This window comes from Lissotriton vulgaris, chromosome 1_1 (genome assembly GCF_964263255.1).
Source record: "Lissotriton vulgaris chromosome 1_1, aLisVul1.2, whole genome shotgun sequence".
NCBI classification, from domain to species: Eukaryota; Metazoa; Chordata; class Amphibia; order Caudata; family Salamandridae; genus Lissotriton; species Lissotriton vulgaris.
Genome location: NC_141685.1, coordinates 719,448,061 through 719,471,993, shown reverse-complemented (window position 1 = coordinate 719,471,993; position 23,933 = coordinate 719,448,061). Strand labels below are relative to the sequence as shown.

At 44.1% G+C, this 23,933-nt stretch overlaps 1 protein-coding gene across 1 annotated transcript in view; it reads right to left on the bottom strand.

The window, feature by feature from the left end:
• The window catches only part of LOC147747705 (complement factor H-like), a 1,041,560-nt gene that overhangs the window by 842,090 nt on the left and 175,537 nt on the right, over positions 1-23,933 (bottom strand). Inside the window, exon 5 of the mRNA XM_086954949.1 lies at positions 5,234-5,428. Coding sequence (XP_086811075.1) covers positions 5,234-5,428 — 195 coding nt within the window. The remainder of the gene's footprint in view (positions 1-5,233; positions 5,429-23,933) is intronic.

Genomic DNA, 23,933 nt, shown 5'->3' with positions numbered 1-23,933 from the left:
AAGATGAATATCTTTCACAAAGAAGATATTGGAAGACCTCAAAGAACATTTTTATCACTCATCCATCACCTACAAATTTGCAGGATGAAAGAAGATCAGCACAACCAGCTCCAGCTTCCCAATATCTTCCACCACAAACAGAAGGATCACACATGCAGGTAAGTGAGACCTCTGATACCAGAAGGACTATATTTCCATGTGCTCTATTGGAAAACATAAATGCTTGCAGAACTTTGAAACCTATACAGAAACGTTGACAATTGTGACAGGGATGGGGCATGTTTTCTTCAGAGATGGGTAGATCAGTATTCATCATCACCAAATCAATGCAAATAATTTTACTGCCTTGGTCCTGGTTTCAGACGGAATAAGAGCGTAGACAATTAGTGGTGCTGGTCTCCAACTGCAAATCATTCTCTTGTCTGTTTACTTTACAGAATAAGATATAATATAATGTTTCTTTCATGTTCTAGGAGTAAAAAACGTTCCCTTTAGAATTGCTCTCTCATTTCTGAACAGTAAAAATGATGACCATCTCACTTTAAAGACTTTTGTTTGATGTCGAGATGGAAAGAGGTTCAACGTTGTAGAGAAGTAGGGATGTGCACTGCCTTTTTTTAATGAGGATTGTATTCGTTTTGTGTGATTTTTTACGCGCTCCGGGGTATCACTCCCTACTCTGGAGTGTGTTAGAAACTCTTAAATTTAGCAGAACCTGAATTACTGGTCTGTCTCCCTGGGCACAGTATATGCTGTGTCTCCAGCTCGCTTTTCTTGTAAAAGATAACGCTTAGTTGTTGGTTTATGATAGTTCTTTTATTGAAAATCTTTCCATTGATGTAGATGTTCTCTTCACATCTTTATGCTTTACATTTATTTCCCATCTCCATTGTAGTCTTGATAAACATCAATGTTTAGCTCATATAGATATTCTCCAAATGCATTTCGGCATCTAACGCCTTTCTCAAGGGATTGATCTGTTAAAGAGATAATAGCTTACATTTACTTTTTTGTTTAGCATAATGTTGCCACCAAATTATAAAGTCCCAAATGCATTTCTACTCTCGAAGTAATGGTTCACTAATATATATACTTCAGCAAACATTTTACTTGTTGATTTATAATGTTTATCCGGTTTTAATCACCATATCAACCGCTAGAACCCATTTCAATAGCTGTGATGTGATATTATTTTGGTTACTATTGTTTTCAACATTTGCTGAAGTATATATATAAGTGAACCATTACTTCGAGAGTAGAAATGCGTTTGTGAAGTGAACATCTACATCAATGGAAAGATTTTCAATAAAAGAACTATCATAAACCAACAACTAATTGTTATCTTTTACAAGAAAAACGAGCTGGAGGGGGTAATGTGAACTATTTCCCAATTGGTATGGGTAAGGTTTCTGTAGAAGGTCGTAAAGATGTTTACTCTTTTCTGTCTTAGAATCTAAGACAGAAATCTTAACGACTCACACCTGGTTTGCGGGACATTTACTGGATGACCTGCCCTTTTGACGTCATCAGAGAGGCCGACTGCTCGGATCCACGAGCAACTAGCGGATGGCGTGTGCATTGGAAGGTTCAAAGAGACACGCAGTCTGGTGCAAAAAAAATAACGGGCGGCTGAGGTGCCGGAGACTGTGGGTATTGCACCTGGAAGCTGCCGACTGGAAGTGGAGTTCTTGATGGGACACTGGCATCATTGTAAGAGCACGGAGGTCGGGTGATGTGCAGGCTGAAAGGCGCGATGTACTGCGTGACTTGCGCCCTTCCCCCTATGCAATTTTGATGCCCTGGTATTGTGCTGACCGCCAGTGGTGTATATGTGCAGACTGGAGCTCTACTGCTGGACCTGGGGCATACGAATGGTGGGGCCACCTGCATACTTTTGTATGATGCCCGGTGGAGCTACCTCGCTTGATATGGGGGAGATTGACTCTGGGCTCCCTCCTTTGACTATCACCTACCCAGCCGGACTTCGGACTAACGCTCCCGCGTCTTTCCTGACCTTACCTTCCCCCTCTCCCTTCCCCCAACCCTCCCCCCTCTCCGCTCCTACTCTCTCCAGTTTCTGTCCTCTGCCATCACATGCCCTTGCCCTTTGTCCCCACCCTGTTTTTATGTGAACCTCTTCCCTCGCCACTTGAGACTGAAATATTTTGTCTGATGCCCGATGGAGCTACCTGGTTTAGTTATAGGGGAGATGGACCGTGGGTTCCCTCCTTGGTCATCACCGACCCAGTCGGTCTTTAGACAGACTACCTTTCATCTCTACGGTTGTCTCTTCCCTTATCCTCACTCTCTCTCCTCCCCTACCCACCACTACTTTCTCTCTCCTTTCTCTCCTCCCCTAATGTATTGCTGACTGTTTGATTTAATGTTTACTTGTTATTCTTTTTCTGGTATATTGTTGAACCACATTGCTGCGCGTCCTTTCGTCTCTCCTGTCGTCTCCTCCCACACCCTCCCTCTATTTATGTCTCTTCTTCCCTCCTCTCTCAATGTATTGAGACCAAACTATTTTGTCTGATGCCCAAAGGAGCTACCTGGTTTAGCTATAGGGGAGATGGACCGTGGATTCCCTCCTTGGTCATCACCGACCCAGTCGGTCTTTAGACAGACTACCTTTCATCTCTACGGTTGTCTCTTCCCTTATCCTCACTTTCCCTCCTCCCCTACCCCCCCCACTACTCTCTCTCTCCTTTCTCTCCTCCCCTAATGTATTGCTGATTGTTTGATATAATGTTTACTTGTTGATCTTTTTCTGGTATATTGTTGAACCACACTGTTGCACTTCCTTTCGTCTCTCCTGTCGTCTCCTGTCATCTCCTACTGCATCCTCCCTCTATCTATGTCTCTCCTTCCCTCCTCTCTCAATGTATTGAGACTAAACTATTTTGTCTGATGCCCGATGGAGCTACTTGGTTTAGCTATAGGGGAGATGGGCCGTGGATTCCCTCCTTGGTCATCACCTACCCAGTCTGTCTTTAGGCAGACTTCTTTTCGTCTCTCCTTATTGTCTCTTCCCTAGCTCCTATCCCCTCTCCCCTGAATCTGCCCCCTTGCCTGCTACTCTGCCCACCCCCTGTCCTTTGTGCCCTTTGACTTGGCACTCCTCCTCCCTTTGTTAGGAAAAGATCCAATATTTATACTCTGGAGTCTCAGTGAACCCTCTGAGTGAGTCCACTGCGCCAAGGGAGCCACTCACACTTGAGGTATGGTATGGCACCCCTTGCCAAAGCACTCCCTCTCCCCTTTTTGGGGAAGGATCCAGTGTGTAGAAATTTGGAGTCTCAGAGACCCCTCTGAGAGAGTCCACTGCGTAAAGGGAGCCTCTTGCAACAAAGATAGGGAAGTGATACCACTTCCCCTGGGATCACAGCTTACTGGACTTTGGACGTTGCCTTGACTCGTCTACCGGTTTGTGTCCTCGTCACCCTTCCACTCCTCTTCCCTTGCTGTGTCTCTCACCCTCCTCTTTCCTGCCTTCATTATCTGTCTACTTACCCCGCTCCAACCCCCCCTCCCCATATTCTCTCACCTTGCCTGCTGTTCCCCTTTCGTATTTGTGCTTATTGTTTATCCCTACCTTACAAGTAACTATGTTGCCATGCTCTAAGAACCGTGTAACCTTTGTAACGATGTAACCTGTTACTATGATCTGATGCTCATGTAAAGCGCTCTGATACCTCCGAGTCTAGCTAGCTCTATATAAAACTTTTAAAATAAATAATCTCTTGGGTAAAGAGACAGACGTTAGAACACACAAAAAATAGTCATCTTTAACTGCCATTGTACATACTAGGTGTGATCATTTCCTGAAATGCATGTTAATTTACTTAGGGCAAAAGAAAATGCACACACAAACATCAGAGAAAATGTGTAAGACATAAAAAAACTCTCAAGTATATCAAATACCTCTTGAGCAGAAAAGGACAATTGGGAGGACACAGTAGGCTAACAGAAACGGAATGCCAAAATGCAGGTCACAGGTCCTGACCATAATGTTATGAAAATTGATGAGGAGTAAGGTGAAGCCCAGGGTTATAAAAGTCCCTTTTTATAAAGGAATAAAGCCCATGAGTAATCTCGGTCCATCCAAAATACCTTAAATTTGATGATTCTGTTAATAAGTTGAAAGTATTTTGGAATCCAAACAGTTTGCACTAAGTTGTCTAAGCAAATGGGTGTAGAGTGGGTCTAAAATCAAAAATTTTAAAACAATCACGACACACAACTCGGCTCAAATCTACTTTCCCTGTGAAGTTTCACACGAGGAACTGAAAATGTGCCTTTTTAACATCACTAACTCTCTGATAATAAATGATGACCGTGTTACTAGGAGTGCCACAAAAGTAGAATCCCCCATAGGTTAAAATAACTGTCTTTGAGATGTGTTAGCTCATAGCATGTCACATTTTCAAGATATATTTGAGGACCACGAATTTCAGAATGTGGGTAGTAATAGTACACTAACTCTCACACTTTGCTTCAAAGGCCCCGATCATGCCCAGGCTGGAGAAAGGTGTGTTAGTAATCACACCAATGTGTTCTGACACGGCAGGGATCGACAGATAGCACCCAGTCACGATTATTGCTAAAAAAATGTGCCATAACAGAGATTTTGGTGTGTGTCACACCAAATTCTGCAAATCCCATTATTTACCAGCCAATTTTCCTGAGAGAAATGTCGGCATATTTAACCTGCTTAAATATACCAAGCGAAAAGGCGGGGGTACGCTGCTTATCACCAGTGGTTAATTTGTAAAACATTAAGTGCCAGGGCCCTCGTCTGGAGGACAGGGAAGCTTGCACAGTCCATTGCCCCTGCCGGTGCTGCCAATTACAGTAGCAACACAGCTGCTAATCATTCCACTCCAACAAGCGTGACAATTCATACTATTCAAGGCCCCCGATGCTATAAAAATGGCTTGGATGGCACGTATTAGTGATTGTTAATGTGCATTAAATTAATAAACAGATGTTTTTGTACTCATAGCCAAATTTGGCAGACAATTTCACCCTGTGGCAGACTGACACAGGCAGCGGTGCGAAGAATTAAATTAATCTATAATCTTAACTGTTCACTTTACTGGGAAACCTGGTGCAGTTGGAAGGTGATTTGCAAATTCTGGTTTAGAGTGTCCTCCGAACTAAAATCGATAAACAATTTTTGGCGTGTTTCTGCATGTCTCTTTTATACTACAATACATAAATTAGTTCTTACCTCTGCATTCTACAGAATCACTGCTCCACTGTCCACTTGATGTACAGTAGACTTCATTCGGTACAGGTCTTGCTAGTGGGGAATCGCACTCAAATCTTAAAACGTGGCCAGCAGGAATGTCATCATCAATATTATGTGTTCCGGTTGCAATGACTTTGCCATTTTTAGGTGCTGGGAATTGTACACATTTTCTAGCTGCAAAAAAATGAACATTTTGTTTTAGATTTATTCATTTTGTTAAATATTAGAATTGCTTTTAAAAGAAAACTCGGCATTATATTCTAAAGGCTGGTTATTGCTAAACTTTGCTTTACTCAGTTTGTGGCTCCTACCTTGACTTGAACAGTCCTTAATACTGTGATGTATTTTAGAGCTGAACTATATAAACTGACGTACTATTTAGAACAAAGGGACCGATATACTCAATACTTTTGCAATCTCGAAACCCTGTGATTCAAAAAATCACAATATTTTCTATTGCAAAAGTTAAATATGCAAAGGATTCAACCATTTTTGCAATCCAATTCTAAACTGCAATTAAGAAGGGGCATGAAAGTGGCGGCGCCCCCGAATTGTGAGCTGCAATGGTATGAAGTAATAGCTAGGTAATACATTTGTGGTCTCAACCCACTGATCAGTTATTGATATCTCAGAGAAGATGGTAAGTGATTCACAAAGGGCTACTACCCAGTACCACTGGAGATTTTATGACAGAACCTATTAGTACAACAGTGTCTCAGCAAAACATCATTAGAACAGGGCAATTTTAAAACAGTGATATAAATCACATGGGGTGGGGGAAATAAGGGAGACCACAATGGAAAGGGTAAGATGAAAAAATTATTATTTTGTAAGTAGTTATAACAGCATTACAGTACAAATTCAACATACAAGTGACCATTCCACACAAGTGATTACTGGATGCCTCTAATACTCCTTTCGCCATTCTCGCTGTTATTCTTCACCCCTGTGTCACTGCGCCATTCACTTTCACTCGCACGCCCAGTGCTCACTTGTGTGGTATGGTCACTTGTATATTGAATTTTTACTGTAGTGCTGTTATAACTACTTACAAAAGAATATTTTTTTCATGTTACCCTTTCCATTGTGGTCTCCCTTCTTTCTCCCACCCCTTGTGATTCATATCACTGTTTGAAATTGTCCTGTTCTAATGATGTCCAGCTGAGACACTGTTGCTTTTTACAAATATTTGCCCTGTCTCACCTGGGTTAACGGGTCAACTCCTGTTTTTGCTTCACTATTGGTTCATACATCACATCCCAAAATCAGAGACAGATTTCAAAAGTGTTAATTGTGACCACATTTTGAAACCTGCTTTTTAGGAAATCAGGCCCCGTATTGTGGTATGGGCTTAGGCCTACTTTGCGTGCATGTTATGTTAGCATGGCTTTTTAGAAGTTTAAACGCCATTTTACCTTTTGCTGCTTTTGCACACGACACTGCATGTAACTGTTTTTGTAAGTTAGGCTTTGCAAAGGTCTATACATGAGAAAAGGTTTGTTTTCGACATCTCTAGACTTACATTTTGCCTCTAGTCTGCACAGTGAGTGCTGAAGCCGTCAAGGTTATCATAACAGGGTTGATGTTGCTCTACATGATCGAGTAACTCGGTTAGACATAACAATTTGGCAGCTGTGAGCCAACTAGGATTCTGGCGTCTTTATTATCACACACTTGCCATGATTTCAGACACTTGGAAGATTTTCGTTTCCATGGATGCAGAGAGAGTATGCTGATCCACATGTGATTTACTCTTACTGAGAGGAAAGGTAATGGGGTCCCCCAGACAAGCCTAAGAGACCTTCTTTAGTTTATAATGCATAGTTCCTACATACGGAGGGTGTTAAAACTAGCCGCTATAAGACCTGTTTTTCACTATCATTGTAATATGATTTCTCCTTTTGTATTTTATGGAATTGTGACAATGCTGACCATTTTATTTTTAATCATATGTCTGCTTATATTGGCTAAGATACTGCACCTGAGATCACATTGTTAAAATGAATATTTTAACCTTACTGTGTCTCTTATTTACTCCTGTTGTGGACTGGTATGAGAGTATAACAAAAGAGTGTTCTGACTTCCCACCATTCCTGAGATGGTCCTAAGTCGCATGTTCTAGGTTTTCTAATCATTGGTTACTTTGCTATAGGACGAAGAACTAATGTGACACTGATGCTAGCTGGTTGGGGTTTTTCTAGGTACTGAGTGAGTTTTTGGTACATCACAATTCACTGATGTCCTGGGTCTCACAGTTCTGTGCATGAGCAGGATCCTTGCAACATGGCGCCGCCAACGAGTGTGGTCTTACTGTGAGACTCTTGAGTAGTGCTTATAACAGTCTACGACCCCCTCACCATTTTTTCGGGTTGACAGTGGTGACGGATAAAATCTATCTAGGGTTGTAAAGGTCTTTTCAAGCTTGATAATATAAAAGTTTTTCTATTGAATTACTACCCAGTTGTGCTACATTTAATTGCATTGTACTTTAACCTATTTGTGTCATTATGGCCGTCGATATCCCGCAACATAGTAAGATGGCGGTCTGTAATCATTTACAAGGCTTTAATGTCGCCTTGGATGGCATAGCAGTTGTTTTTGTTGTGGAGGCAGATACAGCGCACCCGTTTGAGCTTTTTTACTCATGGGTTACGTTTCCTGCGGTGGTTGCAAACACTAATGTGTTTCATACTTACACTCCCACGGACCTGCCTGTGCAGTACACTCCTTATAGAACACAGGAGGTTCCGATTTCTGCTTGGCAGCATCGCGTTTGGTTTGATGGTGCCCTTCCACACCCTCTAACACAAATTAGATTAGGTCCTTTGTCCATTCCAGGCGCTTCTTGGCCTGTTTTGGCTGGATTTACCACCCACGTGCAGGTGAATGTCCTTTACTTGAATTGAGGCCCCTCTATACCTCTGCAGTGGCCGTTATTAGGGCTTTAGTTCATTAAATCTCCCGCAACTTGCCAAGTGGGGGTCCTGGCGTTGCAGCGCATCCAGTTGGGCTGAACGGGTTGAAGCTTAGTCCGGTTATGGTTAATGCAGTTATGGACAAGCGTCCCACAGATAAGGATGAAATGCCTTTCTGGCTTGCCGAGAAATTTGACCAACTGGAGGCAGTGTTTCCTAATACGGCTCTGTCAAGAAACAAAGGTTCTGACAATTAGTTTGCCAAAAGATTTAGGCCCACATGCATCATTGTTACATTTTGCGATTTCTTAATTGCGAAAATTAAGGAATCGCAATTAAGAAATCGCAAAATGCTATGCATTAAAAAATAGCAATATTTTTTGTGATTCGGTATTTTTCCTTAATTGCGATTCACAATTTGCGAATCGCAATTAAGGAAAACCCTTCCTATTGCTTCCTATGGGCCAAAAGGCCAATAGGAATGAATGGGAAGGCATTTACATTTTGCGAATTTCAAATTGCGAATCGAAAAATGTGAATGCAATTTCAAGGGTGCAGGGGGGGTCCAAAGAACCCCTCCCTGCACCCCTGAAATGTAACTCTCAATGCAATTTACACACACACATGCCCCAAGGGCATGTGTGTGTAAATTAAAACTTTCAAAAATGCAATGTGTGCATATTTGAAAGTTTTCGGTAAATTAGCATGAAGTTCAACTTCATGCTAATTTACCCCTTCCAAATTGCGAATTCGCTATTTAAAAATAATCATACATTGCATTTAAGAAATCTCAAATTGCGATTTCTGAAATGAAATCGCAATTTTAGAAATCGCAACATGGTTGCGATTCCTAAAATTGCGAAATGCATGATGCATTCCAAATTAGTCAATTGCATTCGCAAACGGCCGAAAATTGCGATTCGCACCGTTTGCGAATGAAATTGACTTTGATGCATGTGGGCCTTTGTACCAGAGGTGACTGACTGTACCACATTTTTGCGGGGGTCTACATGAGGTGCTTCGGCACTCCATTTATGACTGTCCTACCCTCCTTCATTAAGCGTGTTCAGGATGAGCACGGACAGGAAGCAGCTGTTGACTTGGGAATGAGACTCGTTGGAGTGTTTGACGTAGTTTCCGATCTCGTCCTTTCTAATGTTAAGGGATATGCGGTAAGCTTCAAGGTGTTGAATGCTTTTCGCGATATCCCCGATGCAGAGAAACCCCAGCAGTTACTGCAAATTATCACAGCGGCTTATAAGACCGTTGGCCATAATAGTTTGGGTGTTAAGCCTTTTGCTAAAAATCAAACACCGCAGCAAACGCAACAGGCGTCATCTGATAAAGATGAACACCCTAAAGTTCAGAAACGAAATAAAATACAGGGGAAACAGCAACAGAAAAAGTGGTCCCGTCCTGCTTCACCTACACCTGCCTCTATTGAGCATACATATGAGTTGGGCAATCGCGCTACGATTAAGTCACCTGATAGATTTCAGGTTCCTGAACAACGTTCTCCTCGCTCTTTGCAGGAAACATCGGTCTCACCCACTGGTGTAGGAGGCGGCGGCAGAGGACAAGGTGCCCAACAGAGCCGTGAACAGCCTCGCAAGTCTAACGGAAAAGGCAAGCAGGACAAGACACCGCGTCAAAGACCCCAGTTTCAGAAGAAGAAAGTTGCTGTGGTAACAGCGAGATATGCCACAGATAGTGAGAACGCAGCTTTGGGAATCTGGCATGGGCTCTGACACTGTTGGACAGCGCGGCGAAGATTACCATAATTCGAGAGAAGATTCGTCCACTACTGAAGGTGCTGCAACGGCCACCTTCATTGTGGTTGAGACAGCTGACACTAGAGTGGCTGCCCCTGAAAGACTTTATGAAATTGTCCTTGTAGTTGAAGTTGACATAGAACATACCATAAAAGGGGTATTTTGGGAAAATCTAACTACTACCTATGTTATTTTGTTGGCGGAGGTCGACTGGCCCCCACCCTTTGTCTTAGCTGCTCCACAAGGGGAGGAGGCGATCCTCCCTGCTTACGTGCACAGTGCTGACGGAGCAGGCGCTGCATTTTGCAGAAGATTGGGCTAAGGCGCTTGCACCGGCGTTGTACCGTACTCACTGTGGTTGGGACAAATGTTCCTCTCAACATGAGATTCCTTTGCGGTCAATGCCACAGCCTCGACCCCAATACCCCATGCGGCGAGAAGCGAAAGCTTCCATTGCGGAAATCCTTGAACAGTTGGAATATCAAGGTGTAATTGAAACGTCTTTGTCTCCGATGAATAACCCTCTTTTTACTGTGACCAAGCCGGATGGCTTGTACCGTCTTGTATTGGATTACCGCCACTTAAACTCACATTGTCATACATGTGCGGTGCAGAATACTCACAGTTCTGCTCTTGTGGATAGTCTTGTGCATAAACTGTTCAAAACCAATTTTGACATATCCAATGTTTTTTTTGCCCACAACCTATCCCCTCTTAGTAGTCAATGGACGGCTTTTACCAATGGTGGCAAAAACCGCCAATTATGCCGTTTGGCTATGGGCTATAAGAATAGTCCATGCGTATTTGCAGCTCGCATTGTCTCACTACTGGAGGGACTCAACGCAGATGCATGTTCGTATGTGGATGATATCTATCTCACTGATCACAAATTATGGCCGCATCTGTGCCGTGTAGTCCGCATAATTTGCAGTTTTGCCGATTTTGGCTATTAATTCAACTTTGCGAATAGTCACATTGCAGTGTACACAGTGTTGTTCCTGGGCTATGAGCTCAACAATGAAGGTAAAGGTTTAGCACCTCAATTCCTGGAGAAATGCACACTTTTGCGAGCTCCTACAACACTGAAGAAATTACAATCTTTACTGGGCTTTTTGAATTTCGGGTGTACCTACATTCCCGAATTTGCCCAGCGTATCAAGCTTCTTTACGCCTTGATACAACCTACTTTCTCCAAATCGTGCTGGCTGCCTGAACATTCAGCCATCTTGCAATCTTTGCAGGCTGATCTTCTAGAATCTAAGGGCCATATGTATCAAGCCTTTTGCGATTCGTTAAGGCCGAAATTTGCAGAATTTCGGCCATAGCGAATCGCAAACGGCCTATTTACCGATTTTTAAGGGTCATATGTATCAAACCTTTTGCGATTCGTTAAGGCTGAAATTCGCAGAGTTTCGGCCTTAGCGAATCGCAAACAGCCTATTTACCGATTTTTAAATGTATAAAAAATTAGCAAAATAAGGAATCACAAAAAATTGCGATTCCTTATTTTGCTTAAGCATTTAAGGGATCGCAATATTGCGATTCCTTAAATGCTATGTATGAAGCATTTCAAAATTGCGAATTCAGGTTTAGAAATCGCAAATTACCACCAACTTGTAGTTGGTGGCAATTTGCGATTTCTTGTAAATATGCACAATTGTGCATTTGTGAGGGTGGCATATGACGCACATACATGCCCATTGGGCATGTATGTGCGCCATATGCACACACATGTCATTTTCAGGGGTGCAGCAGGGTGTCCTTGAAACACCCCTGCACCCTTGAAATAATTTTCAAATTGTGATTAGCAAATTGCGAATTCGCAAATTGAGAATTATTTCACAGTCATGTCTATGGGCCTCCTGGCCCATAGAAATTAATGGGATATTATTCCTTATTTGCGAATTCGCAAATTGTGAATTTGCAAATAAGGAATAATTGGAAATCGCTAAAAAATAGCGATTTTCTACACTCATACCATTTTGCGATTTCTAAATAGCGATTCCTTAAAAATCGCTATTTAGAAATCGCAAATGGTGATGATGATACATATGGCCCTAAATTCTTGTCGACTTGTGATAACCACATTAACCTGGTAATAAGAATCGTGCCAGGGGCGATGGGTTTCACGTACCTCACTTTTAATGAGGGTAACACAGTCCCTATTGTTTACAAGTCACACTTGTACACTTCGGTTGAGTTGCGGTTTTGCACTGTGGAAAAAGTTTTGACAGCAGTGCAGATGGCGATTCTTAAAGAACGTGTACTGTTGCAGGGAAAATGCATTTTGGTTGTTACTACGTATCCTGCCTTGGAGGCAGTGACGAAAGCCAGTGTACCAAATTCCAAAGCTTTGCACCCTCAGTGGATACAATGGGCGACATCCATGACATCCCCGGATGTCATGTTCATTTTTGATTCCTCTCTGCAGACTCAGGAGTTCTTGCAGTATGAATTTGTTCATCCTGCTCCTCTGACTATGCTCCCACTTGAGGATTTCCGTTGTATCATTTACACTGACGAAAGCTCCCAAGCGGCTACGGGCTCAAAGCACGCATATTCTTCGGCCGGCCCAATTGTGGTTGGTACTATGGTGGATGGTGAATTCAAGTCCGATGTCGTGCATACACAGACATTAGGGGACTGTACCACCCAGTTGGCAGAACTTCATGCTCTGATGCTTGCATTAAGGTACACTGATCCCAGTGTGACTACTCTTATCGTAAGTGACTCTTACAACTGTGTGCAATCCTACAATGACAATCTCCACTTTTGGCCACAAATGAATATCGTGATTCCAAAGGTCGCACAATAAAACATAAAATGATCTGGGTTCGAGTGGCTGAGCTTAAAGAACGGCTGCCATTCGTGTTTGTAATTCATACTCTTAGTCACCAGCGTGTCGGAGTTCACGCTGTTCGCAACTGTCTCGTGGATGAAGCCGCAAAGACAGCAGTTACGACATATGCAGTAGCAGTGGTTACACATTCCAAAAGAAAGATTAATGATGACATCTTGGCAGCTATTGCTGCAACAGAGAAGAGAGGTAATTACCCTAGAGGTTTCCCTTCTAAATACTCTTATCATTTAAGTCCTGATAAAGTTCCTTATGTAAGAATTAACAACGTTGGTGACAGGTTAATACCCAGCGCGACCGCAGACAGACTTTGATTACAGAAGCCCACGCTGGGATAGCCCCATCGCATGCCGGCGTGTCAGCTACTGGATCTCTTCTCCAGCAACAGTATTGGTGGTGGATTTGTACAAACAGACGCGTGATTATGTCCTTCAATGTGGCATTTGTTAGCAAATTAAACCTTCTACTGCTACGTGCCTGCCCCAAACTCAGTTGTACAAAACTAATAAACCACTTGGTGTGTTTATTTGGATCACTGCGGTCCTTTCTCACACACTTTCAGTGGTTGTGGCTGCAACGGAGTGCTGATTCCAGATCTCTTGTAAGGGATTTGAGTGTCTTTGTGGGAATTATTGCATGTGGTACCTTCCATTTGGACCAGGGTCCAGCTTTTGCCTCTAAGGCATACAAGGATGCCAAGAGTTCTTTGGGGGTCCAAGTCAAATTTTAGTCTCCATACAGGCCTGAGGGTAATTCAGTTGTGGAGCGGATGAACCGTGACTTAAAGCAATTCTTGACAGCTAATGTTTTAGGTACTGGCCAAGATTGGTTTACCCACCTCAACAGTGTTCAACGTGCACTTAATATTATCCCTAGAAGGTCTCTGGGTGGGTGGACCCCATACGAAATGCTGTTTGGCATCAAAATGTACGTTACGGACCTTGAGGGTCTAGACATGACGTCGGCGGCCGCATCCTTTGACATAGATGAACATTCGGCTGTTTTAAAGATCCTACAAAAGACCAGAGAGAGTCTTGCAAAGAACCATTTGCCTTCAACATCTGATGCTGCGTTGCAGATTCTGGTAGTTGGCTGGCTACCCCAAGTTGGAGAACTGGTCCAAGAGAAGATCGAGAACAAGAAAAAATGTGGTCCTTCCTATCGAGCTCCAGTTGCTGTGCTTGGCGTGCAGGGTATAAGAATAGTCATTTTACCTCCTCTTCCAGGGCGAAAGGGGAACAGGTACATTTCCATTGGCAATATCAAACTACACAGGGTGGCCGATTCTTCTTAGTATGACACCTGCGGTCTCATCTTCAGCAATGGTGCAACACTCTGTTTTTGCCCCAGATCCTGCCATCGGGCCTGATGTTGCCATTGAGAGGAATACAGTTGTTAATCCTTTATTGAATACACCTGCTGGTGATCCTCTTAATGATACTGAATATACTTACCCCGCTGACTTGTCTATGCCTGATTTGGAGACCCGTGTGGCTAATCAATCACGTTTTTCATTTGACACTGACTCGACCACATCAAAGTCCCCTTCAAAAGTTTTGATTTTTGCTACCTGGTTTAAAAAAAATGTTTTTGATTCCCCCTTGGAATTACATTTGGCTGGTGCATTTTTCAATTTTTTTATTCATGTCCATCGGATTTGTGCTGTATTTTTTTTTCGTTTTGTGAATGGACACTACGTTCAAGAAAGAACTTCAATTAGACTAATTGATGGAACTTTGGCCCCCCACTCCTCTTCACACATCATGAAGAGGGACCAGACATTTGTGAATATAACTGCTTGGCCCATTTTAGATGGGATTGTATGGGATGCTGTAAAGTTCCAGATTCATGGGCCCACAGAGGTTATTAATGTCCCCAATGTACTCCGTGTTTCTATGGGGGATGTGTTAAAACAAAATATTTGCTCTGATGATTGGGACGTCCAGGCGGTAGAGGCTTTATTTTCTGATTTAAAATATTATGCTGCTTTTGATGCTGAAAATCTGTATCTAGATTCTGCTAACTATGGTGATTTATTCTGTTACCAGCATTTTGGAAATTACTTTCTGCATAAAGCTAACACGTTTAGAAATTTGGTTAACTACACACAGTGGGAACATTGTCCCGCACCTGTCGAAGGCAGCTCAAAAACACTTTAAAAAAAGTTTTCTTACTTTACTGGTTTTGATCAATCAAACCTTGGTGCATTTTATTTTAAGATGACTGAAATGTCCTCTTCCAAAGTTAGACTTACCCACACAAAATTACTGTATTCAAAGTCCTTTATTGACCAGTTGGCTATTGGAGGCTATGAACAGTGGAAATATACCATTGATCTTAAATCTGTTTGGGGTTCTAAAAGTTGGCAAGTGCAAGGCACAGAGGCTTTGCATCATGCATGTCTCATCCCGAACCATACATTATTTCTGAATGCTACTATTTCACAAACCACCTGCTTTGGATTGGCTACTTCTAAAAAATTAAATGCTCCTTCATTTCCTGATTTGGGTGAATACCCCGATTGGAACAATTACACCAGTATTTCCCTTAGTGACTTACAGGCCCTGTTGAGAAATTCCTCTTTTAATGTTTCCATCATGAATCCAGAGGGCTGGTTGCTATATGGAAAAAGAGTGCAGATTCCTGCCAACACTGTTTTCTGGGTCTACCCCTGGCTATACAGAGGTTAGAGTAGATCCCCGGTTCGAGAGTCAACATTCAGTCACCACCTATTCTGTCGGCAAGCTGTGTCAGAGTTGGCTCAAACACTCTACCTTAGCATCAGTTAAAAATCACATTTGGCTAAACTGACTGACGCTGTTGATCCAACTGATTTTGTGAAAGGTCCTGCAGCAGGCAGATCAAAAAGATGAATATATGCCGCATACAAGGAGGTTTGGAAACTTTCCCAAATTGAAGCTGCTGCTCAGCTCAGAGCTATTGATCAGGCTAATTTAGAGAAAGTGCTTGCCGTTGTAGATAATAGCATTAACACCCTTTCTTCCGGATAATATTGTTTTGTCTGTTGTTGATATTGTGCAAGAAGATGTTTCAGTTCTCTACCATGGACAAAATCAATTGCATTCTGTTATGCAGTTTGCATGGACTCTTCAAACGTTAAAATCTGGGAGGGTGCCTTGGGATTACATGAACAGGTCCTCATTATTTTTGCCTTTTAATTTGACTGTTAAGCAACAATTCATGTCAATGAAAGATGCCTCGTTTTCACTGATGCATATTGAGAAACTGGAGCTGTTACCATTTTCAGTGGCCGAGTCCAATTCGGCAGTTTGGCTCATCCATGGGTTATTAACTTTACCTTTTCCCCAGTTTAAATTAGGCCTGGGCAGTAAATTCTGTTCCGTTTGCAGAATTTGGGTAATTTCGCGATCCGCAGAGAATGCGAAATTGCCCAAAATTGTGCGTTCCGCGACTTCACAACATTTTTAGCTTGTTCGCGTTCTCAAATGCGTGTTTGCAAGATATTTCCCCCGAGCACGCAAACAGCGATTGCAAACAGTAAAAAAGCATTGCGAACAAGCAATTACGCGTGTTCGTGGAATTTCTGCGTGTTCGCTGAGATTTTTTACCGTTTCGCGGAGATTTGCGTAACGCGATTACACAAATTCCGCCCACCCCTAGTTTAAATTTGAATCCAGTATGAAACACTATGCCATAGGTAGATTTGAACCTTTAGGTGGTGCTTATCTTCATGAAAGTTAGAATCTCCCATTTCCATATAGGTGCTTGAGAGAAGGAAAGGAAGTTTATTTAAAAGGTGAAGACTGCACATCTATACCAGATCATTCCTTAGTCTGTAGAAATTTGTAATTGCACGGCTCTTGTAATGTACAGGCACCGAATCTTGCGTGTGTCTTGAAAGGCACCCCAGTCCCGGCTATTACACTGACTTTCATGTTGCTTGCAAACAGTAGTTATTTGTTATTAAATAATGCTTGCGGGAATTCCTTATATTGTTACGGTTTCCCAACTTGTAGTTTGCTGTAAAAACGTCCTGTTTCCTCCTCCACATGGGAGGCTCGATGTTTCCATCTGGCCTTCTATACCGAGCTTGAAAGCAGAGTTCAACAAGATGAGTCGAATAAGAACTCTTTTGTCCCAGAAAGAAGTCGCCCTTACATCTGCGCGTGAAACATTCGTCCTTCTCGTTGCAAACACTCGTACTGAGGTACATGCCTTATTAAATACAGATCTGCCCCTGCATTTTGGGGCTTTGATTCACACAATCTTTGATTCCTCGTCAACCACGGGCCTGGCACACTTTTTTAAAGTAGTAAGTTCAGGACTTGTGACCTCATTCCAAGCTATATTTGGTGTGACCCCTATATTTTTTCATTGGATTTTTAGAGTGTTTTCGGCGGTTTCCCGTTAATTCTCGCTTTGGGAGCAGTCGTACTGCTGTTAATTTGTTTACTCTAAAATGGATGCACATCCTGTGCCCCACGACGATCTGCCCCGGCTGCTCCAACTGCGTAACCAGATGCTTGAATACTATGGATCGCTACCTCTGGTGACTCTGAGTGTAGCTTAAGGGTTATGCTTCCGGTTTTCCTTCTTTACTTGCGTGCAGCCTGTTTTCCATTGCCTGGATTGTGTATTTGAATGGGCCCTGGATTTGTGTCTCTGCAACACGGTGTCTCCTGACCTGGATTTTAGTCTTCTATTGAGTCCCTTAGTTGCTCATGAAATAGATTGTTCTGGTTTTGGGATTATGTGGTCATGGGGTCCTGGCCAATCGGAACATATGGACTGCGGCCAATGACTTTCTGGCATGCAGTTATCTTGAGGTAAGTCCGAGTTGTCCTCTGATGTTGCTAGAGGCTACAGCTATTGAAGAACATGTGTGTTCATTTCCATTATTGAATTGGATGGCTGAAATGTTCTCAGACGATAATAATGACTACCTATTGGAGGCAGTTGCGACATACAGTGCCTATACGCTGTTGGATTGAAGTCATAATTTATTCTTCAGCTTCATAGACACGTATTGGTATCCTGAACAAATTTTTTATTGGATTATAAATGTTTTTCTTTCTTAGCGTCATATTCACAACATGGCCACCCGTGGATGTTTTTCACTGATTTGGTTGCTTTTTAATTCTGATTTTGACTTCCTATTATCAAGTTTGGCAAAAACTTCAGAACTTGCTTCTGTCTCATTCGAACTTGAACTCTGCATTCTATGACTTTTGCCCCTTTATTGTGTGTTCTCCGATCAAGGGAGGGTGTGGTATGGGCTGAGACCTACTTTGCGTGAATGCTATGTTAGCATGGCTTTTTAGAAGTTTAAACTCCATTTTACCTTTGCTGCTTTTGCACACAACACTGCATATAACTGTTTTTGTAAGTTAGGCATTGCGAAGGTCTATACATGCGAAAAGGTTGGTTTTCAACATCTCTAGACTTACATCTTGTCTCTAGCCTGCACAGTGATTGCTGAAGCCATCAAGGTTATCATAACAGGGTTGATGTTGTTCGACATGATCGAGTAACGCAGTTAGACATAACCATTTGTCAGCTGTGAGCCAACTAAGATTCTGGTGTCTAATTATGTTATTTTCAAATGCCTCCTGCATTAGACTGGACTTCTCTTTATTAGTTGTGTTAAGTCTAATTATCACACACTTGCCATGTGCTGAGGACAGACACTGCACAGGACCTCGAAGTTCGCGTCCCGCCAACCGCCGACCGCCGCTACCGCTGTGCAGCCGCCGACCACCATTACGCCGTGACCTTTGGCGGCAGCAGCAACTTTCAGTGACCTGCAGCAACTGTCGGCGGTGGATTTGTGGATTTGCGGTGAGCGAGAGAGCGTGCAACAGAGAAAGGAAAAGCGGGTGAGAACTGTTGTCTTGCGGACCCTGCTCCCGGTTCGTGGACCTACGCTTGGGAATTTGCCAACATTATTTTGCTGATCCTAGTCCTCGGACCCTGCCCCAGGCCCTGTCAGATCTGCCTCACACGGGGCTCGGGTGCAAGCGGGACTGGGTGGGCCGTCAAGCCGCTGCCAAGTGCGGCTGAGTTTTACCTCTCACCTCCCCCCTGGAGTGCCCCAGAGTGCCCCTGAGAGCCCTGATCTGCTCCTCCTGCTGTGTGCCGCTGGAGAGCAGCACAATTGTCCGGGCAGGCAGGGCTGTGGGCTGAAGGGTGGGGCAGCAAGCCCAGGCATTAGTGGGCCGCAGCGTGCAGGCAGCAGTGTGCTCCAGAGAGGAGGGACCAGCTAATCACACAGAGGAGGAAGAGGGAAACACACCGCTTGCTGGGGTGGACCGGCAAATAGCTCACTGGCTTCAGCGGCGGTGGCCTGCAGTGGCCTGCTGCGCTTTTCCTTCTCCGGCTGGTCGGCGCAGCACTTGCTTTCCCTTGCTTTCCCTATTTACCCCCTCAGTGAAGACAAACGTCGTCGCTGTTGAGCTGAGGATCTTGCTCACAGCCCGTGCCTCTCCACTGTCTCCCTCGTAAGCCTGCTGGGCTAGAGACTGCGGGGGCGGAGTGAATCAGAGCAGTTTTTTAGAAATCGGTGTGTAGAACCCTGACAAGAAAGCTAAACCCCCCCAAAAAAACTCTCAAATCGGAATCAATAATCACAACTTAGCCACCTGCCTACGGAGGATGATATCAGGCAGGGTCAGGCGGACACCGAAGCAGCCTCAAAAAACTCTAAAAGCGAAGAAATCTCCTAATGTCAATCAGGGGAACGCAAAATAAAATAAAACCGTATCCAATAGCCCTATGCAAACAAAAAAAGGAACATCAACAGCTCCACAAAGTCCACTAATCTCCCCAATCGCAACTATGAACAAGAACAAAAAGCAGGGAGGGGGTGAGAAACCAGGGATAAACAAGGCTTTCTTTTTCTTGAAAAACCCAGGGGCTATCCTCCTCATGACTCCAAGAGCCTTGCCAGGCCTGCCCCCTCCTTTAACTCCAGAGAAAGCAGTCTACAACAAAGGTCTAATTACCACATCAAGTGCATTAACCCCACAGCCATCCCGGGGTCCAATAGCCCCTGTTGCAAACCAAATCACTTCAAACCGCCAAAGTCCACACCAAGACAAAAGAACAGCAATCAACCAACAGCAGAAGGAAACTGGCGAGAGAATCCATTGGAGAGCTACCTCTCCGGAAATGCTGAGCATAGGAGAAATCTCTGCACTGGCCAGGGTAAAACTCCGGCAATAGGAGCAACAATCCAGGCTGCCTTAGATAGCAACAGGATGAAGGAAGAACAGATGCATGGAGAAAGATCAGAATCTAATGCAACACATACAACAGTACTAACCTTCTTCACAAAATTTTCAAAATCTATACCACTGAGCCCCTTAATAAAGTCACCAAGACACAAATCACTTGAAAAAGAGACTTGGAGAACTGAAGCGCAGATACACAGGGCGCAAAAGACAAGTTTAATGGAATCAAATAACCAGAATGACTCCGAAACTTCATGGCTGAAGCTCCTAAGCTCTACATCAAGCCCAATAGCAAATAAAGAATCGCTGCAAGACATAAGCAAAACAAAATCTAAGGAAAAAATAAAAATTAAAAAAAAAGAGGAGCAATTCACCCAGGCGAGGAGCCAGGGAAAAACACCGGAAAAAACCAGAGCAGAAACAACCTCAACCCCAAATTCCCGCAACAGCTTGCCTCACCAAGAAAGTGCTGACTACTTATCCTACCAAAAGTTTGAACATAGTGTCAGCGTAACCCATACAGGGCTACTTCTGTCAGTGATAGAAACCCTTCAGTCGTCAGCAAAGGCACTAAACTGGCAATCTGATCAAATGGATGTTCAAATAGATTTAATGAATACCACACCTCATTATATTGCGGGGATAGATACCAAACTTGACAAATTGAATAAGAGATCAGTTTGTATTGGCTTGCAGGATGGAGCGTGTGCATGAAGAGTTGTGGCTTAAGGATGACCCACCGTTGAGGGAGGTTCTCATTATATCCAAACAAGTTGAGCACATGTTACAGTGTGTCACGGAAATAAAGCAAGACACCGGGGAGAAAAGAAGCGAAGATAAACCCAATGTCAGTGAAGTAGTGACCGAGTGTGAGGCCGTGTCTGTGGTCAAAGGCCAGAAGGTAGCGGGTAGAGATCAGAAGGTGAGTATGTGGGAGGAACATTCAAGGGCACCTGCTACAGGTGTGGCAAGCAGGGGCATCTTGCCAATGACAAAGAGTGCCCCGCCCTCAGGTTTACATGTAATAAGTGCAGCAATAAAGGTCACTTCAAGCAATATTGCAAGAGTGGGCAAGGGGTTGGAAGACAGAGTAGAGACAGAACGAATGAAGTATGTGACGAAATTGTAGTGCAGGTAAAAGAGTTACAGATCCAGAGCCTAGATGATGCCACATGCGAAGAAATAAGAGTACAAGTTGATGAGGGTCAGGTCAGCAGCCCAAAAAACACAATAAAAGTGGGGAGCACTGAGCTTGATGCATTGTTTGACTCCTGCTCTAGGATAACTATTATCAACGCAAAATAATTCACTTGTGTGTCCAAGGGGAAGATAATATTGAAAAGTATGGACCTGAGACCTGGGGGGTATGCTGGTCGCCCCATCTCTATGAAAGGTTATTTCCTAGGAAATATCGAATACAAAAACAGGGCAACTGTGTCTGAAGTGTATGTGTCCACTGTGGGGGATAACATCTTGGGTTGGCAAGCACAGAAGGAGTTGGAGTCTACCTCAATCCCAATACCAATCCCCAGATCCTGATACAGGAGATACAGGAGCACAAAACAAACGTAGTGACTGAGTTCAAAGAAGTGTTCAGAGAAGAGATGGGATGCTTAAAAAACTACTGTCACAAGATAAAACTGAGAGAGAACGCGAAGCCAGTCGTGGCCAAGGTCAGGAAGCTTCCCATAGCCATCCAAGAAGAGGTGAAATCTGAACTAGAGAAATTGTGCAAGGCTGGAGTCATCGAACCAGTGGAGGCAACAGAATGGCTTGCACCCATCGTGGCCGCGAAGAAGAAGGATAGGTCGGTTCGGCTCTGCATCGATCTGAGGGCGTTGAACAAGGAGGTTGTGGTTGATCGATACCCTCTGCCCAACATCACCCAAATGATGAGCATGCTTGAGGGAGCCAAGGTGTTCTCCACTCTTGACCTCACCTTGGCCTACTTCCCGATAAAGCTGCATGAAGAGTCACAAGAACTCACAGCATTTGTGACACCCATGGGCGCGTACAAGTTCAAGAGGATGCCCTTCGGCTTAGTCTCGGCGGCCGCCGTATTTCAGAGACTCATGGGGAACATTTTGAAAGGCATCCCAGGTGTCATGTGCTACCAGGACGATGTGCTCATCTTTGCAAAGAACCATGAGGAGCATGATGAGAGGCTGAGGCGAGTACTGGGAAGGTTCAGGTCACAAGGACTAACGGTAAAAAGGGATAAGTGTGTGTTTGGCTGCGCAGAACTGGATTTCTTGGGACACAAGGTGACAGCTGAAGGAATATGTCCCAAGGCTGAACTACAAAACACCATCGTTAATCTGGCGCCTCCGACGAGCAAGGACGAAATCAAGTCAATGATGGGAATGTTGGAGTTCTACGGAAAGTTCATAAAGAACCTGTCAGGAAGGACTTAAGCCATCAGACTGCAGCTAAAGAAAGAGACAGAGTTCAACTGGAGTCAGGAGTGTCAGAGGGAATTTGAAGACGTAAGGAGGGCACTGGCAGAGGCCCCCAGCTTAAAGTCGTACATACCCAACCGGGCGACTGTGGTCACCACCGACGTAAGCGCTAAGGGGCTGGGAGCAGTCCTCACCCAAGTGGGCAAGGACGGAGAGGAAACGATAGCCTTCGCCTCAAGGTCACTCCAGAAGTCCGAAAACAACTACTCGGTGATTGAAAAAGAGGCCCTGGCAGTATCATGGGCATTAGGGAAATTCAGAGACTTCCTGTGGGGCACACAGTTCACTCTTCGTACTGACCACAAGCCACTGGTGGAAGTATTCTGCAAAAAAGGCCTGGATGCCATCTCCAGTAGGATCAGGGGCTGGGTGGTTGGGCTCCAAGAATACACCTTCGGTGTCGAGTACGTCCCGGGAACGCGAAATTTCGCAGCAGACTGTCTGTCTAGACTGGTAAATGAGAAAGAAGCGAGGGCGAGTCAAGAGAAGGTAGATGATGAAGCGGATGAACTTCAGACGGAAAATGTCTGCGCCATCCAGAGGGCACTAGGAGAGGAAACATGGAAGAATGCATTGAAGGAAGATGAAGTCTTGGAAGAGGTGTGCAAAAGAATAAAAAACAGGTGGAAACACGATGACAAACGGGAGGAAAATCTGCGACCATACTGGGTTGTCAAGGATGAACTGTCCATAGTAGACGAGTGCCTGTTCAGGGGGACGAGACTAGTGCCACCCGCGTCGGTGAGAGACAACCTGGTCGAGATAGCCCACGAAGGACATATGGGCATCACCAAGACTAAACAAAGACTCAGAGAGAGCTATTGGTGGCCAAGCATGGACCTTGCCACAGAAAGGAAAATTAGAGACTGCATCCCTTGCAGCAACAGTGACAAGGTCTTGAAGCAACTGACACCCCCGATGGTATGCAGGCCACCACCGTCAGGACCCTGGGAGGAGTTAGCATTGGACATCGTGGGTCCTTTGTCGGGAGAGCTGCGCACACCGTACATCCTAGTGCTCATGGATATGCATTCAAGGTGGCCTGAAATAAAGTTAGTAAGTGAAGTCACAACTAAGACTGTCATTGGATTTTTGGAGGAGGTTTTCATCAGGGAAGGGCTACCCAGCAGCATTCTCACGGATAATGGGGTACAATTGTGTTCTAAAGAAATGGAAGACTTCCTTGGAGAGAGGGGCATCGGACACAAACGTTGCGCCCTGTATCACCCTGAAACGAATGGCATGGTCGAGCGTTTTAACAAAACCCTCAAGGAGAGCATACAGTTGGCCAAGGCCAGTGGCATAAGCTGGAAAGAAGAAGCATGGAGGAGGGTAGAAGCGTACAGGTTCACACCACACCAAACGACGGGAGTCACACCATTTGAGTGGGATGGTCAGACCACTCAAAAGAAGCTAAAAGCCGAGAGAAACAAGAGGGAGCAATGGTGAAAAGGAAGGAAAGATA